The sequence below is a fragment of the Montipora foliosa genome, chromosome 9, assembly GCF_036669935.1.
Source record: "Montipora foliosa isolate CH-2021 chromosome 9, ASM3666993v2, whole genome shotgun sequence".
NCBI classification, from domain to species: Eukaryota; Metazoa; Cnidaria; class Anthozoa; order Scleractinia; family Acroporidae; genus Montipora; species Montipora foliosa.
In genome coordinates, this window is record NC_090877.1 from 49438024 (window position 1) to 49455523 (window position 17500).

Genomic DNA, 17500 nt, shown 5'->3' on the forward strand with positions numbered 1-17500 from the left:
CAGAACATATCCCGGCCAACGCCTTGAGCCTCTCTCTCTGTCCCCTCATTTTCTCTTGGTAAACTACATTAACTATCTTACTCAATATCAAAAAACTAAAAGCTGCTTTCCATGAATGCCGTGTTTAGAATAATGGCCTAGATAACCTCTTTAATCAGTCGTTTGAATTGATTGAGGGACTCTGCTTTCCTTAGTTCTAATGGCAAACTGTCCTACAAAACTGCGCCACTATAGCTAAAGCTGCTTTTGTAGTAGTTTGTGCGCGGTTGCGGAACATTTACCTTATTCACAGAGTCGCGATGGACAAGTTTCGAGCAGAGATACTCAGGTGCTAGTCCCTGTAGGGATTTAAATACCATTGGTGCTCTTTCAATTTGCCTTTGAGAGACTAGGCCTAGGGATTTCCATCCTAAGAGTTCAAAAAAATTGTTGACATCAGCGTCATAGTTAGAGTAGGTCAAGACACGGGCTGCTCTGTTTTGTAGTTTCTGCAGTTTGTCCTGCAAAGTTACTCCACAGTTTCCCCAAACAATATTGCAGTAGTTGAAATGAGGTTGTACTAGGGCCTGATAAATAGAATGTATGGTCCCAGAGGGGACAAGATGCCTGATTCGCTTTATGGCCCCAATACCAGAAGCAATTTTCTTGGTTAATTTATCAATATGGCTTCTCCAAGTAAGGTTATCATCAATAAGCACTCCTAGCGATGTAGCAGTAGTAACATGCTCAATAGGAGAGCCATTGATTGAGGGTCTAGGAGGTACTGTTAGAGTACACAGCCTCTGCCTTGACCCAATTAGCATAAATTCAGTTTTGGTCATATTAAGCGTGAGTTTATTCGCTATCAGCCAAGTGCTAACATTTACTAAATCATCATTTAGACAAGATTGGATATTATCAGCGCTGAAACTGGCGTAGGTTGGGTGAGCTTGGGGCTTTTCCAAGGACACGGGGATTTTATTTTCTCAACAGTTTAGAGGTTCGCTCTAAACTTTAATGAAAATTATCAGGAAAAACTTTACCGGAGTTACGTATCCCTCTTGTCTCCAATCAACCTCAGCTGCTAACGTCTCGTGACTAGGTGGAATGAAGATGGAACCGTTTCGCTTTCCCTGCATAGAGAAGTGTCCTCGCGTACCCAAGTAAATAAAGCGGTATTCGTTTTGAGTCAGGTCTCCAAACTGGTTCATTGCCAAGGTTTAAGAGTGGCCTTGTAAGTAAACATTGGAAACCATATATTAAGAGAATAAAAGAGAGAAAGCTAACTTGAAGAGTATAACTAAACTAGCACACCCCCTCAGCCCAGTTCAGTTCATTTATTTGCTAATTGTAATCTGGCAAGGGAGCCCAGCACAAACCAAGAGGCTTATAAAACCTGGTATGGTTCCCTAATTTCAACACGAACTCCAATGATCCAAAAAGACATGACCGAATAAAAATTCCAGGAACAAATGGTGCATTATTATAAGTCAATTGGCAGTTTGTTTTGTGACTAGATTCCTTGCTACAATAGGTAATAAATAATGAGGCAACTTTGCGAATATCCCTTAACCGGGTTTATATTGTGAGATGAGGTTAATGTGTTATGGGGCTAGTAATTCTGCTGTTCCGTCGAAGTCATAGTGTTTGAGAATCATTAGCTTGTAATGTAATGTCTTTGCAAATGTCATCTGCATATTACATCAGCGTATGGGCCTGGAAAATTTCAGTTCCTTTGTTTTCTTTGTTTTACTAAACGAACACCACTGAGGAGCCCAAAAATAGCATTAGAAGTGCAACAACAGCAACACCACGCCCCTACTTGCTAGAAGAGGCTCGATAAGGAGTTTAGCTTAGTTGCCAAGGAAATTGTAGTATATCGCTTCTGTTCTCTTAGGATAATATGGTCTGTTACCTTGGGATTGTCTCTCCATATGGCTCCTCTGGCATTTTCGTCGCTCTCCGTTGCATATGATTTGCTATAAAATGCTTTCCAAGCTTTCCACTGAACTTCATCGTCCTCAATCTTGACGAAAAAAACCGCTAACTGATGCTACACAACATAAGAAAGTGACAGACCTCTTCATGTTGCTTTGTTGATCGTACCGAAACTTAAAGCCGGGTAGGCGTCTTTAAAAGTCTGCTCTTAAGTGTCTTAATCTAGTAACAGCGAAGTCGAAAGGTAGGATACTGTTTATTCTTCCGGGTTAAATTCTTGGTTTTCACGTAGCGTCATCAAAACTAAAAATAAGGAATTATCAATCCTTTTGAGATTTTAGTTTCGGTAGTTATTAGAAAAACTGAAGACTTATCTTTTCACAAATTTTAAGTTTGATAAGGTTTTTCGTCTTGTGATAAAGCAAGGTTGAATTTCTAAGCTTTTGCGTGACACGATATTGAAATTGCGGTCGAGAATGCTATCACGTAGGTTCACTGATTGACTTATCCGCTGAGATTTTGCAATCTGAACAGTCCTTATATGAGAATAAGTACTCATATAGATGTTTATAAGCCCTCAGAAGACGACTACTGGCTTTTTATAGCAAAACTCGATGACACATGTATTTGTTAGCTTCTGGTCGCCCTATTTGTCCCTCAGAGGGACACAAACATGGCGTCTCCATACAAATCCTTATAAATTTGAGTAAAACATTTCTTCGAGTATCTCCCGCACGAAACATCGCACAGATCTGAAGCTTTGCGAGACTGTTTGAATACTCATCTTCTTTTATTTCTTTGATTCTTGACTTTATTTGTTGAATGGTTTTGATGATGGTGTGACAGTGAAAACCGGCCATGATAGAATGAAATCGGATCACGAGACTCTGTGGTATGTCTTTAGGGCAGTCACGAGATATGTTTTTAAACTATCCAATGATCTGCTTAGATGGCAATAATTTTGTTGTTGACCCAAGTTGTCGACACCTGGGATTTACATCGTGAAAGACATATATATTCAGAGAGTCGGCGTATATAACAAAGGATCTGTTGGACCAATAATTTAGTCTCGTGTGTTACGTAAAAGTGTGATCTGGAAAATAAAATTGAATTATTGCAGGAATAAGTAATTAGTTTCTCTTTTTAAATCCGTCTTGTCTGGGTCAATTCCTGTGCTGACCAGTTCATACCCACACTCACGAGCACGCTTCCATTACACTTCTTAGAAAGTTCTTAAATCATTTCAGTTTTCTGTTTCAGGCGATCCCGAAAACTTTATAACGCCCTCTTCCTTCGGTAGTCTTCAGTGTTACTGGCTAATTTTACGACAGTTTCAAGGATATCCGACGTATACAGTCCACTACCATATTGTGCATTCACATGCACAGTTTCAATATTAGTTTATTCCGTTTGATCGTTTATCCAAGAGATTGGCCGCACTCTCATGTATCGACTGAGTGCCACTCTCTTCACAGCAGCACCAATTGCAGTTACAGTAATGATTGAAAATCAGTCACTACTCTGCCAGGTACCGAGTACTTTGATACCAGTATTTATTTAGCGTGTTCCCGGCTCTCAGATAGTAGGGAAAGAGAAAAAAAATGCGTGCGAAAAATTGAGTGGCTCGCTTTTCACTTTTCCCACGCAGTTGTTTTCGTTTTCCCGACTATCTGGAGCCTGGAACAGGCTAATATTTATTTAAAATCATCTTCCTCCTTTCTTATCATTTTGCGTTTATTCTTTTTCTTTCTTTTTTGAGGCAACACATGTTCGATAATTTTTGCGAAATGTTTTTCTTCCATTGCCGTAAAATTGTGTAATTTTACCTTGTACCTTCTCTCAACGCCATAGTCTGTGCAATAACAATAATCCGTTTTAGATTTGACAATAAAATTGAGGTTTTTCAGAGCATTTCAAGTTCGTATCCAAAGCGTTTGTTTATTCACTACTTGCACAAATCCCATAATACACCTCTTTTACCCCCCAAAAATCTGCATAAACATTGTTTTCGACTTCTCTTGGGACATGTCCCAGGAGAAATTGCAAACAATGGTTATGCAAAAGTTTTGGGGGGTAATAGAAGTGTATTATGGGATTGTGCAAGTAGTGAATTAAAGCATGCTTAGTTCAACGCCCCTAAATGTAAGATACCATGCAAAAGGCATGTATATGGTATCTGCACCCCTTTCTATGCCTTTTCTCCATCAAACATTTAAAAAGAACAGTTAATAGTTTGTTTGATTCAGTGTGCCGACCGGCCAGACGTGCGGAATACTGTATGTCGTAAAGGAAGAGGGTTAAAGGCATGACTGGTTAGCTATTTTCCTATTTTAAAAACATGTTAAAAGAATGCCCTTTCACTGAGAAGACGCAGAATGGAGTTTCAAAATTGGTTTTTGGGACTTTTGAGAAAAGAGCAGGGGCTCCGTAGTGAGGAACGGGGCCATTTCTTTTCGGACTGTTCCCTCCCTACTCAGTGTCGGGCCGTCTATCCAGAATCATGCGTTTACCTCATGACCTACAGCAACAATGATAATCCTGCAACTAAGCATTTACTTTGTAAGGAAAATTCTACACCAAGTGACTTATTTTCGTTTAAAAATAGAAATGTAACCAGGATAATACATCTTGAAGTAAAAAACGTTCTCTGGTTAAAAAAGGTTCTTTCCTTCGTTAAAGGCTATCAAGAGATTATCAAGGGTTAGGGTTATCATAATCTCTTGAGGCTATATAGTAAATTTTCAGCTCCGACTATTGCATTTCTAGCTTTTTGATTGGCTAAAAACTCCGACTATTTAAACAATAGAGTGTTTCTGTCGAGGAACTATCGGCTGATAGTTGCCCCGCGAAAATTTGATGTTCTTAAAACAAATATTTGCCCGAGAAGCGAAGCTTCGAGGGCTAATATGCTAGTTTAAAGAACATCAAATTTCCACGGGGCAACTATCAGACCGATAGTTCTGAGACATAAACACTCTATTGTCTTTATTGTTCACCACTAAATTTTCTTCCGCTCGCCAGTTGAAAAACAGTCAAAATCCACTTAATGCAGATCAATCAAATATTTATTCATGCGTACAGGCAGTCACAAATGTCAATAATTCGCAGCGTACATTGGCTAAAGAATAGCGTACAACTGTCAACTGTTTTTTCAGCGGACGACTACTATCCATCCTGGTGTTTTCCTCGGACGGGCGCTATGGGCTGATAGTGTCTCTCCGCGTACGAACACTATCGCGTCACTTGATCAATTTAAACCAATACGAATCGGAGAAAATTTAGGGGTGAACTATAAGAGGCAATAGTCGAAGTTTTACGTCATATGGAAAATAGTGCGCCAAGATGCTCTTTCCGGACGCTTTGTAAAATTGTGGAAATAAAAATCGGCAAAACCCGGCTTGAGAATTTACTAAAACAATTATTCCATTCGCCCTTGTTGGATATGAAGTGATTATAACCAACTCGCGCTACACACTCGTTGGTTATTTTATCCTTCATATCCAACTCGGGCTCATAAGACTGATAGCCGAAAGCTTGTGTTTTAACCTTTTTTAACCAGAAAACGTTTTTTACTTCAAGATTTACTTTCGTTTGTTCGCTGTTTTCAGTTTTTTTAAATTTGTTTGTTACAATTATGATACAAATGATATAATTCTTTTATTTAAAACCACTAACAACTAAATGCATATGACGAGGCAGCCCTGCGAAAGCTGACAGCTTTTTCAATAGTACGATACAAGAGATGGAAGACAGCATAAAAAGAGAATGAGCTTTGTCGGCGATTTTTCAAGATTACTAAAAGGGGAAACTTGCCAGGTTCTTATACTTTGAGGTAAACGCTGTCAATCTAAAGAGCTGTGGACCCTAGCTCTAAAAACAATAGAGCTGGGTTGTAAATTAAGAGCTGCGTCCCCTCTTAATTTTGACCCAGATTTTTGGTTATGCATGGTTAATTAAACACAAGAATTTCTAATTAATAGCAGTGACCTGAAAATTTTGCGCATTCTTAAACTGAAAGGTTTGGCAAGAATTTACAATGACACTTGGTATTAAGTTTCAACCGCTCAACTCAGTGTCAACTAAATTTGTCGCAGCGCAATTGTCTACATTAGTATTGTTACTATCGCAATTTTTTGGAATTATGATCCCGCTTAAAAAGATCTTACATTTGCAAATGCAAATAAGTCAAAGCGGAATATGTTAAGTTAAGCGGAAAGTTAAGTTTTACACTGCCCGGCACTGCAGTGTGTTTTAAGTTGAGAGTCGAATGATGAAATGTTGCATACCCTCTGAAAATGACTTCTGAAGCGACCTTCGTCGAAACCGAACGACAACGGGAGCGTTTACGAAAGTCGCGGAAACTTGGCCAGCGCCAGAAGTTATCGGTTACCCATCGCGCTTTGTATTTGGAAGGACAAACACCGTTCGATCGGTAAGAAATTCAGAATATTGTCAATAATGGGTACTTTTTCTTCATCTGTTTTTTTTACTCTGACTGAATTATTTAACGGCTACAGTCAATTTCAAGCACATAGCAACCTTGTTATTCCCATCCCCTGAGAACAAGTAATTATTCATGATTTTGTCTTGTTGATATTCGTTTGCCGATGCCATGTTTCGTCTTTGAAAACACGACTCGATTAAAATATGACGGAAACAGATAAATTTCACTTGGATCTGACAGACCTTTTCCCGTAAATTCAGTGATCTTTCTTTTTACTTCTTGGTTTCAGACCTAAACATCTTCTCATAACATATCATGCTTTCTGACAAATTTTTGCCCATAGAACAAGTTCAGATATTCTGCTGTCTGATCTCGATGTGAGACATGTTTTCACAAGTTCTTCATGTCTGTTTCTTTTATCCTTTGCTGTCTCTTTAAATTCGATCTTGCGTTATTTACATTTCTTAGTCTTAAGTGCTAGATTTTTCAGTGATACACACAGTTTACCTTCCTCCGTGTTTGTGGTTCTCAATTTTACCTGTTGTCATATACATGAACAATGCAAGGATAATGATATATTTTTATGACTCTTTACGGTCGTATAATTTGGCAAGGCAATTATTTTAATATGCTCATTAGTTTCTTTTTTTTCATAGCATCACGAATGATTTCAGACATTCCCGAAAATTGCGCTTCTCCCTGTGAGCAGAGGGTGTTTTATTGTTAACAGTGTTAATACACATTCACTTAAACATTTACATTTACATACCCCTAACAACAGAGCACTCGGGTGAAAAACTGGACTCAAAATGTAAATTATGGTTGTTTACGTTTGGCGAGATCAGACATTTCCACTTAACCTAAGTTCTTTATCATATGACCTTGCACATTTTATTGTATTACTTAGTCCCTAAGAGGGCCAAAGGCCGAAATAAAATTAAAACTAAACAGCTGTTGTGTTTCATGCCAGTTTTCTACAACGGAGAATGTTCTTTTTGCTTGTTTGATGTGTCATTTTCGTGACGAGGCACATATCTACTAATGGAAATTTATATACACATCGTTATAAACCACTGCCACGTCGGACTCCCTGAAAAGTATAGGTTGACGTGAATTAAACTTCCGTAGTTTGCCTATACTTGCCTTATTGTTGCACACCACAAAGATGTCTCGGTATACCCACAGCGGGAAAGGGGATGGGTTCCATTGAGGAGGAAATGTTTATAACTTCCTAAGCCGAGTCATGATTAGATTCATTGCAAATTTCTGTCAGGGAAGGGAGAGGTTGATTACAAAACTATGAAGTTAAAGAATGGGATATCAACTTGTATTAATCATGCTTTTGTGATCATTAGTGCTCAGAATTTTGATGGAAACTTCTTCGAGAACTTTAATTCACTGGAACAAAATAAAAGCAAAGTTGAGAGCCAAATTAAGGTAAGCAAGTTCATTTCCATCCAACTATTAAGTTTACAGCTGAAATTTCAGAGAAGGAGATCACTTTCCTAGAAACAACAGTATACAAAGGAGAAGGATTCAAAAAAGAATCCATTCTCGATATCAGAACATGTCACAAGCCGACTGAAACGTTCCAATACACGCATTTTACCTCTTGTCACCCGCCCGGTGCCAAGAATGGTTTTATCAGAGGAGAAGCCGCGCACCGCGCACCGGTGGCTCAGTTGGTTGAGCACCGGGCTGTCACGCGGGAAGTCCTGAGTTCAACTCCGGCCTGACCAACGCTCAGGGTCTTTAAATAACTGAGGAGAAAGTGCTGCCTTTGTAATTACATCTGCAAATGGTTAGACTCTTTAGTCTTCTCGGATAAGGACGATAAGCCGGAGGTCCCGTCTCACAACCCTTGTTCATTAACTCTGTGGGACGTTAAAGATCCCACACACTATTCGAAAAGAGTAGGGGACAGTGTTCCCGGTGTTGTGGTCTGACCTTTGTAATACAGAGGGCCATTTGTTAGAAAACTCTTTACTGGGTTAATCATGCATTACCCTCTCAAAATAAAGAATATTGTATTGTATTGTATTGTATTGTACCATATTGCTCCTCCGTACAAACTCCTCAAAAACAATTGATTCAAAGCCCGCCCTGAAGAGCGAGGCTACCCTAAGTATATATCCAGAGAACTCTATCGGAGGTCAATTCTTCTGGAAGACAGTCGGCACTTAAACGAAAAGCCAAAACCAGCGAGAAAATTCTACCATTTGTCACAACGTACAACCCCGCAGTGTCAAATCTTCAAGCAATACTGACGCGCAACTGGAGTTTTATTCAATAGATAGATGTGTGAAGAAAGGGTGGGGTAGGATAAAGATACTGGAGAGGATCAGGAAGGGGTAGGTGAATAGAAGGGAAGAAAAGATGTCTAACTTCTTTTTAGATCCCCTAAAAAAACCGAGCCCCTGTTTTTTTAACTACAACCCCTTCCAAAAGAAAAATCCCTTTTTTAGACATTTGATTTAAAAAAACCAGTTTAAAAAATTTATACTGGCCAATAACAAAATGAAACCACAACATATGCATTATCTGCACCCTCAGTGTAAAATAATTTTCGAGCCTAATGGTTTTGGACTTATTCCATAATTGACGTATTTCATATTTGTTGCTTTAAAGCAGCGGACTAAGATTTTCTAAAATGTATTTCAAGGATGTTATCACTGAAGCCGTGAACTATTCAGGGGAAGATGAAGGTGGTGACGCAGAAGTTCTCTCGTCTGTTTCAGATGGAGCAACTCTAACTGACAAACAGGTTAAAAAATTAACTGAATTCATTAACGTTAAAAAGAATTCCAAACCCAAAGCAAATGACAAGTTCGAGTTGTTACGTTCTAACAAGAGAAAATGAGGGGACAGAGAGGGAGGCTCAGGGCGTTGGCCGGGATATGTTATGTCCACGAAAGTTATTTTTAGACGAGCGGAAGTCTTTGTTCTAGCGGAAGTCTGTCTTCCGAGACGTCCGCATGCAGTCTTGCCTCGCTCTCAGGTTCTTAATGAAAAGAGAAAATGACGGCGCACGTGGAAGGCTGATGAATATTTACTTTCTTTCAAACATCGGACCGAAGTTGGCCTGCATGCGGACGTCTCGGAAGACTTCCGCTCGTCTAAAAATAACTTTCGTGAACATGACATATCCCAAGGGCTGGACCGGGAGCCTCCCTCTATGTCCCCACATTTTCTCTTGGCTCTAACGAAATATCCGGTCACCGGATATTTTCTCTGAACTACCCAGTCCAACTTCATCAGCAATGTGTTTGATCAATATCTTTTTCATAATGATCTCAGTCAACAACATCTAGCACATGCCAGCTTATTAAACGTAAACATTCTGTTCAGCTGTGTGTCATTACAAGAATTTCGTTCTCAAGATCAACGAATGTGCTTTTAATACTCCGTTAAGTGACCACCCGTCTCCGAGCAGAGGGTGTAAGCACCGGATGTGCTTACAGTAAATTCAAGTATCGGGGGATGATAATGTTTAAATTGTACCAAAACACGAACCTCAATAAGCTATACGTAACCGTAACTATAACTTTTGGTCCTAAGATAGCGTGAGGCATTGTACTGTGAGCTACTATACACTGTAATTCATCAGCTTGGAGCCAGGAAAACAACAGGAGAACTCAGTCATGGGAGTTTATTTGTGTATGCTCAAGAGGTAAGAGGCCCACAACATATTACTGAAACGTTTTTTTTTTTTAAGTTTATTGTCAATGAGTCTGTTTATTAGTTTGCAACCCACTCTACTGGAACTTATGCTTTGCTTACTGATGACTAACCCGTGCTCTCAATTAGGCATCTGATAAATACCGTTGATCTCCCTTGCACTCGAGGGATGTGATCGGGATTCTATTCTGACCTTCAGCCGGCTTTAGAGGCAATCACTTAAGTACCTGAGATAGCTGCTGACCGGAAGCAGCCAGCAATGTGGTTTGCGCTCAGGTTGTGAGACAGCGTAATATTCTGTTGAAAGTCTACTGATGATAGCGATGTTGCTTCGTGAGCTTTCAAGTCAGTACTGGGAGGGCCGAAGGAACAGATCCTAAAAAACAGCAACTAACCTTTTCCAATGAATTACAGTATATTCTTTTTCTCATGTAGAGAATATTAACAATCAGAAGCCGAAGATGTGATTTTGGTACAGAAGCGAATCTCTTTTTTTTTTTCTTTTTCTCTTTTTTTTTTATGGTTTGAGAACTTTACTTGGAAGCAACCTTAAACCTCCATAATTTTTTTCGGTACGCCATTATTTAGATATAGACGATGATTTTTAAGAATGTAACGTTTTTTACAGGCTCTCAACATATCAGAGGAGATACACAGGAATCTTTATGCTAAGACGAAGGAAAGAGAGGTATTAATCCTTTAATTAGACACTAAATAATTCTGCATTAACCCAACAGTTATGGTAAATACTTCGGGCAAGCATAAAACTTTCCATGTCTAAACCCGGCTCTGATTGAGTGGTCTGTTTACTAATGGTCCTGGAGTGTGCTACGCCATTGGATTTCCACCAAAACAATCAGTCTTTTCTTACTTATGCCGACAACGACGAAGGCTACGAGAACGTTAACTAAATATTATTTACAGTTAGTATAATGATTTCTCTATTATTCTAAGTCGTTCGGCGTGAAAAGTGTGCATAACATTCCAGAAATAAGTTGATTTTGAACGGAGGGAAAAATGGAAATTTATCGTCAGGTGCTCGCGTCCTCTGCACAATCTTACTTCAGCGGAGCAGACAAGGTCAGTTTCGCGTTTGAGCGCTTGCGCTCGCTTTTCGAAATAAAAAGCGTGAACGTTAAAGGCAAAACCTACATTTTATTAGCTTTCCAGTGGTATATAATTCCCTTGGGTTTCTTTAAAAGCAACGCGAACAAGAGCGATTTTATGAAAGACACCCCTGAAGGTAACCTGTAACCTTAAACCAGAGTCACAATGGTGCAAGTGCTTTCTCCAAAGCACTGGCCAACGGACTCTGGCTTAATAGACCAAATCGGCTAACTCAATTCCCAATTCGAACCCATCGGGAATAAAACGTTTTGTTCCAGGTATTTCCATGTCATTTAAATGTGAATGCTACATTATAATGTAAATACACCACACAAAGAATCTTAAGCTCGGGAGATTTAAATTGGGTACAATAATACTGAGTTAGTCGATTTGGTCTATTATCCACAGTCATGAGAGACTATTGTATTTTAGTTCATAGGCCATTTTCGAATTCTCACGGCTGGATTGGATCTAGCATGAAATGGAGGCTAAGGCGGGCAAATCTTTTCCAGGTTCAAATGCAAATTAATTTGCCCGCATTAGCCTCCATTTAATGCTAGATCCAGTCCAACCGTTAGAATACGAAACTGGCCTATTCGTAAAGGGGCACAGTTTTATGCGATGACATGCACAGAGTTTTTCTCACTAAGAGATTTTAACAGCAGTTAAGTTTTTTGCCATTCCTGTTTAATTCTAGACTAAATAAGGCGTTAGAAAAGCACTTAAATGTATATTTATCTGTTATCGATGATTTGAAGTCCAAGAAATAAAAGCTAACACAAATATCATGCCATGTTTGTTTACTGACAGCTGAATTCAGTGAAGTATGACCGAAAACACTGTCGGTGGTTCAAGCACTCGCACAGAAATATATTTTTCACTGCGATATAGTACCAAACATATTATCAGATTAACATGCCATTCCATAGTTGAAAGAGAGTGCATTTATTTGTAAGTGACTACTTTTGAAGTCGAAAGACGGTAAGCAGAGAAAGAATTCAGCCGTGTTTTTCTTCAAAATATTCAATACGCATTTCAAAGCGAACGTTTATTAACAAATGAATGATGATGATGTGGTAGTCAAGCGACTAGCTTCAAATGAGCCACGAAGACGGACTTCGAACCTTGTTGATAGCGAAACGGCCTTTACACCATACGTCGAATTTCTCATTAATTCACGCCTTAGAAAGCTTCATTGTGGATGCTACATTGGTATTTTGACTGCTCAGCGTTGCTTTCTTGAGGAGATTGAAGTACAATTTGTGCGCTGAGTGTTTAACATTCTGCATGCGACAGTGGTCACCATATTATAAATTGTCTGCACCTCTCTCTCTTGTCTGCACCTCTCTCGGAGGCAGTGTAGCCCAGTGCATGGTTAGTGCGCTTGCCTTGAGATCCGGAGATCCCGGGTTCAAAACCGTTGAATTTGTTCCTTCCCAGCTAAATAGCCAACTGGGTTTGCCTCCGGTTGTTGTTGCTCTGTTCTGTCGTTTCGTTGTGTTTCATTGACACTGAAAAGCCCTATGGGGAGCGGTCAATTGAGTATGTATTGTATTGTATTGAAAATTTTAAACCTGGCGCATGCGCGTCCGTGACAGTGCCCCTTTACAGAAGTAACAACAGGCATTCTCGTCCCCAGAGGCCGCGATTCTTTAGGTTAGCACCTAGAATAACGACCGCTGGCCGGTTCCGAAATATTCGCAGTCTCATTGGGGGTCTATTTTGATAACCGTTGACAGCTACTAGTTGTTTCAAATTTCTGAGATTGCGCAGACGAGCCGGAAGTCCGTGATTCGCGGACTTCCTGGTTCGGAACCAGCCAGAGGTCGTTATTCTCGGTGCTGACCGAAAGAATCGCGGCCTCAGGGGACGAGAATGAACAACAGGCAGAGAACAAAACTTTTTGCTTCTTGTTTCGGGATGTTGCTTTTTATTATTTGATTTGTCTTTCCAGCCTCCAACATGTTTTATGAAAGTAGAAGGTGAGATTTCCAAATTAGCCTTTTATCACCTGTGATTCGGCTCTCTTGAATTCCCAGTTAACATGTATTGTATGTGCCGATTCTAATGCAAATGAGAAAAATCTATTGTTTTCACTCATTTGCATTAGATTCGGCACATGTAAAATGCAACGTTTAAAACGGGCCTAAGCCACAGATAGTATATTGCTCGATAATAACACGCTCGTTATGAATTAAAGATTTCCCCGCAGTGTTCCGTGACCCTTGGCCGTGGGTATCAAGCCAATCACATTATAAGTTACGAGATCAGGAGCCCATCTGGAGCGTGCAACTTCCATACAGCGTCTGTGAAACGGCGTTTTCACAAGTAGGTTTATTTTTAGCCTAGCCCTTCCCGCGAATTAGGTCAAAAAACAAAGGCAGTTCCGGTTCGGTGACCCTATGACGTCAGCTTAATTTCTTGTAATTGGTCATCGGGCTCCTGTGGGAGTCTCATTCGCGGGAAACTCAATATATAAATAAATCGGTCTGTGAAAACACCGTTACACGAACACAGTAGAGTTGTAGGCTCCGGGTCATGGGTTTCTGACGAGATCTGCTACATGACTCTGAAGGGTATTTGGAAAATGGCAGACTGCAGCTTGTCGCGTAGGCATTAGTGAAAATCCTTCAATGCTAGCATATTTCTTTTTGTTTCGTAATTTTCTCGACTAGACCAGGTATGAGCTAAAATCAAATAGATTTCTTGAGCAAACAATGTTTTAGTCCCGACAATTTTCGTTTGCTGTAAATAAATGTAAAGCTGAAACTCTTAAAGGGGTCCTTCAAGGGAAAAAGTAATTTGCATTGGAATTATACGTACTAGATGCCCGAGGTTTATGAGGGACAATAAAAAGTTCCTTTATCTTAATTTACCAAGTAGTTTAAATGTCAACGGACTTCTTAATTACAATGCAACATTCTGTTGACTGGCTGGCTGGCTGGCGAACACGCTGGACATTGCTTAACAATAGATGGTGAAATCAGCGTTACACACAAATAGTTTACTCCGTTTCCAATCGCGTAACCGAGAACATACAAAAGATACTACAGAATACCGAAGTCGACCCGTTGAAAAGGACAAGTGTCGCCCATCCAATACTAAATTCTCTCGCTATATATATGGCACGAAATATCCCATTTCGAGTTCCTTAGTCCAGTGGCGAAGTATTTCATAGAAAGCAGTTTCATCTCTGGAAAGTTAAATTCAATAGCTACCATAACGAAAAATTCACGCTATTAATGTTTGGTTTGGTTTTTGTTTCTTAAGTTATTGAAGCAAGGAATTTGGAAGCAAAAGACGCAAACGGTCAGTATGCTTCACAAAACTTATAACGATGTTATGTCTGCTATCTCTTTATTCTGCTGAAATGACGGTAGCATTTTCACAATGAAGGCAAGAATTTTGAAATGTGAGCATTTCCATTTGTGTTTTGTTTCTTTGTTTGTTAAGGTGATGCCTTTGAAGCAGAAAACGGCGGGCATTAACTTTTTTTGATCTGTTCCAGGGCTAAGTGATCCATACTGCATGTTAGGATTGATGAGGAGCGATCATGTAGTGGAAGAAAAAGAAAAAAATATCAAAGCACATCGTAAAAAATCCAAAACAGTACGAGATGTTCTTCATGAGGATTTAATCCACGTGACAAAAGTGAAGGAAAACACACTGAACCCCGTATGGAATGAAATTTTTACAATGTAAGATAATCACTTTTCTTGGATGAATAACAGTTTATTCGCGGTACTCGAGACCTGTTGACTTTTCTTCAATCAGGGTCGATTTTTCTCAATAAAGCACTGTACATTTTTGTTCAGGTGATTTTTAAATATAATATGTTTTCCCGGCCGTAATTAACTATAATCAGAGAACATATTTTTATGCGTAAAACCTATTTATTTTTTCGTTTACAATCTAAAATTTTTTTTTGCCCGGAGCACCGTTCATATATACCTTGCACGGCAAGGTCTGTGTTTTCTGTAATAATTGTGACGTCCTATACTGTTGCCATATCGTTATGAGTTCGTTTCGCCCATGACCATTTGCATACTGTGGAAATCTTATCTTTACGTATCAATTAATTTTAAATAAATGATTGTTTATAAGAAGAACTTACTTCACCAAATTTATTTACGGCCTTTTTTCTGCGATTTTAAGTCATCATAACCAATTTACATTCTTTGTTGTATATATCTCAACAGCCAGGTTACCGATTCCTACAAGGAGAAATTTCATCTGGATATTTGGTAAGCGCTGTGGGCTCCCATGATTTGTTTTTGGTTGTTAAATACATTCGTATACATAAATACATCCATACATAGCTTTATTTGTTAACGCAATTTGGTAAAAGTCAGCCAAATGCTGATGTGGACCTGCCTATCTAAATAAGGTGAGACGTAGTAACATTAGCTACGGCAGTAGTGGCATCCTCGTCTCGGAAAGGCTATGGTTAGCGCTGGGGATTTGGGCAGGATCTTGTATGACTGTGTAGCCCGATCCTGGAGTGGCAGTCTCTGTTGCAGGTGGCGCAGACGTGCCTTGTGGAAACACGCGCAGAGGCTGCGCGTTCTTTCCTCGCGGCTCTCTTGCATGTAGCTTGGACTCTAGCGTTCGCTTCCGCCTTTGAAACCCCCACTTTGACACTTTGCCGTCATGTACTTCGGTGATTGGCGATGTCCTCCCATGTACTGATGTCGATTAGTGCAGATTGCAAGTCTCGCTTGACGACGACCTTCTAGCGCAGCACCGGTCGACCCACGAGACGGACGCCCTCCCGCAGTTCTCCATAAAGGATTTCTCTCAGTTGGCGGGCAGGCTCCATGCGATGTGCATGGCCGAGCCATCGAAAGCGTCGCTGAATGAGCAGTGATGACATGCTTAGTGAGCCACCGCGCTCCAGGACCTCGGTGTTGGTGACTGTAATTCCACCTGATGTGCAGCAGGTGCCAAAGGCAGCGGAGGTGGAATCCGTTGAGTTGCCGCCCTTGTCTGGCGTAGGTCGTCCACGACTCGCTGCCATAAAGGAGAGTCGACAGGACACAAGCTTGGTAGACGCACATCTTGGTCTTTTCGCTCAACAGGTCATTACCCCACACTCGCTTGTTGAGTTTGGCCATGACAGCAGCTGCTTTGGCGATCCTGCAGCTGATCTCAGCATCGAACGAGGTCGAGCTTGACTCGGTGGAGCCCAAGTAGGTGAAGGTGTACACAACCTCCATCTCCGTGTGTCGATGGGGATGACTGGGGGGGGGGGGGCGGACTCAGCACCTTGCGCCAGGATTTTGGTCGTCCTGAGGCTGATCGTTAGCCCAAAGTCCTGTCTGCAAACAGCAGCTCCCGTATGAGCACCACGTAAGCTTTGGTTTCGGCGCGGAGTCTGGCGATGTTGAAGAGTTTGCCGTCTGACCTCGTCCAGACGGAGACACCTTCTGTACAGTCTACAAAGGTATACTGGAGCAGCATCGAAAAGAAAATTCCGAACAGGGTTGGCCCCATCGAGGTGGCCCCATCGAGGCAGACCGTACTCTGCATGTCCTGGTGAAAGGGGGTGATGATTGCGAGGAGCTTTGGAGGGCAGCCAATCTTCTGGATGATCTTGAAGAGCCCGCTTCTGCTCACCAAGTCAAAAGCTTTGGCGGGGTCCACGAAGGCGAGGAACAATGGCTGCTGCTGCTCTCGACACTTCTCCTGCAGCTGACGAAGGGAGAAGGTCATGTCCACTGTGGACCCCCCGGCTCTGAAGCCACACTGTGACTCGGGATAGACTAGCGAAGCAAGGCTCCGCAGGCGGGTCAAGGTGACCCGAGCAAAAACTTTGCCAATGATGCTCAGAAGAGAGATGCCGCGATAGTTGTTGCATTCACTACGGTCACTCTTGTACTTGTACAGGGTGACTATGTTGGCATCTCTCATGTCTTGGGGGATGTGACCTTGCTCCCAGCCCAGGCAGAGGAGCTCATGAAGCGGTTGCAGGATCATTACCAGAAATTCGTGATGATTTGTGTCTGCGGTTACCCTTGAAACCAAAGGAGCATGCTCGCTGGCGTCAAATTGCGAAAACAACATGTACCAACTGTACCAGCTTCACGTCTCAATCTTCCTTGGATCCTTGATCCGTTTTTCTTACTTAATTTAAACCGTCGACCAGGAATCCAAAAATTAAGAAGATCAATGTAGTTAAACTCATATCCTCTCTCGTCTTTCATTCCAACAAGCTCATGCCATTTCATCAGAATTGGATATGACATGTATATTGACAAAGCTATTTCAGATTCTAGATGGCGCTGCTGGTTTATATAAGACAGAGGGGATTCAGTGACTTTTAGCTTACAACCTAAGGCTTCCTTTTTGAAATTG

General features: G+C 40.8%; 1 protein-coding gene and 1 long non-coding RNA gene across 2 annotated transcripts in view; one reads left to right on the top strand and one right to left on the bottom strand.

The window, feature by feature from the left end:
- Positions 1–2300, bottom strand: part of LOC137969561 (uncharacterized) — a 7057-nt gene extending 4757 nt beyond the window's left edge. The window contains exons 1-3 of the long non-coding RNA XR_011116687.1: positions 1895–2300; positions 1023–1210; positions 282–409 (exon numbers count right to left, since the gene is read on the bottom strand). This is a non-coding gene — a long non-coding RNA (uncharacterized lncRNA). The remainder of the gene's footprint in view (positions 1–281; positions 410–1022; positions 1211–1894) is intronic.
- A 3615-nt stretch (positions 2301–5915) lies between these two features.
- The window catches only part of LOC137969390 (BAI1-associated protein 3-like), a 42274-nt gene continuing 30689 nt past the window's right edge, over positions 5916–17500 (top strand). The window contains exons 1-9 of the mRNA XM_068815604.1: positions 5916–6349; positions 7717–7798; positions 9024–9125; positions 9924–10031; positions 10668–10727; positions 13101–13128; positions 14417–14455; positions 14655–14844; positions 15346–15390. Coding sequence (XP_068671705.1) covers positions 6213–6349; positions 7717–7798; positions 9024–9125; positions 9924–10031; positions 10668–10727; positions 13101–13128; positions 14417–14455; positions 14655–14844; positions 15346–15390 — 791 coding nt within the window. The 5' untranslated portion in view covers positions 5916–6212. The remainder of the gene's footprint in view (positions 6350–7716; positions 7799–9023; positions 9126–9923; positions 10032–10667; positions 10728–13100; positions 13129–14416; positions 14456–14654; positions 14845–15345; positions 15391–17500) is intronic.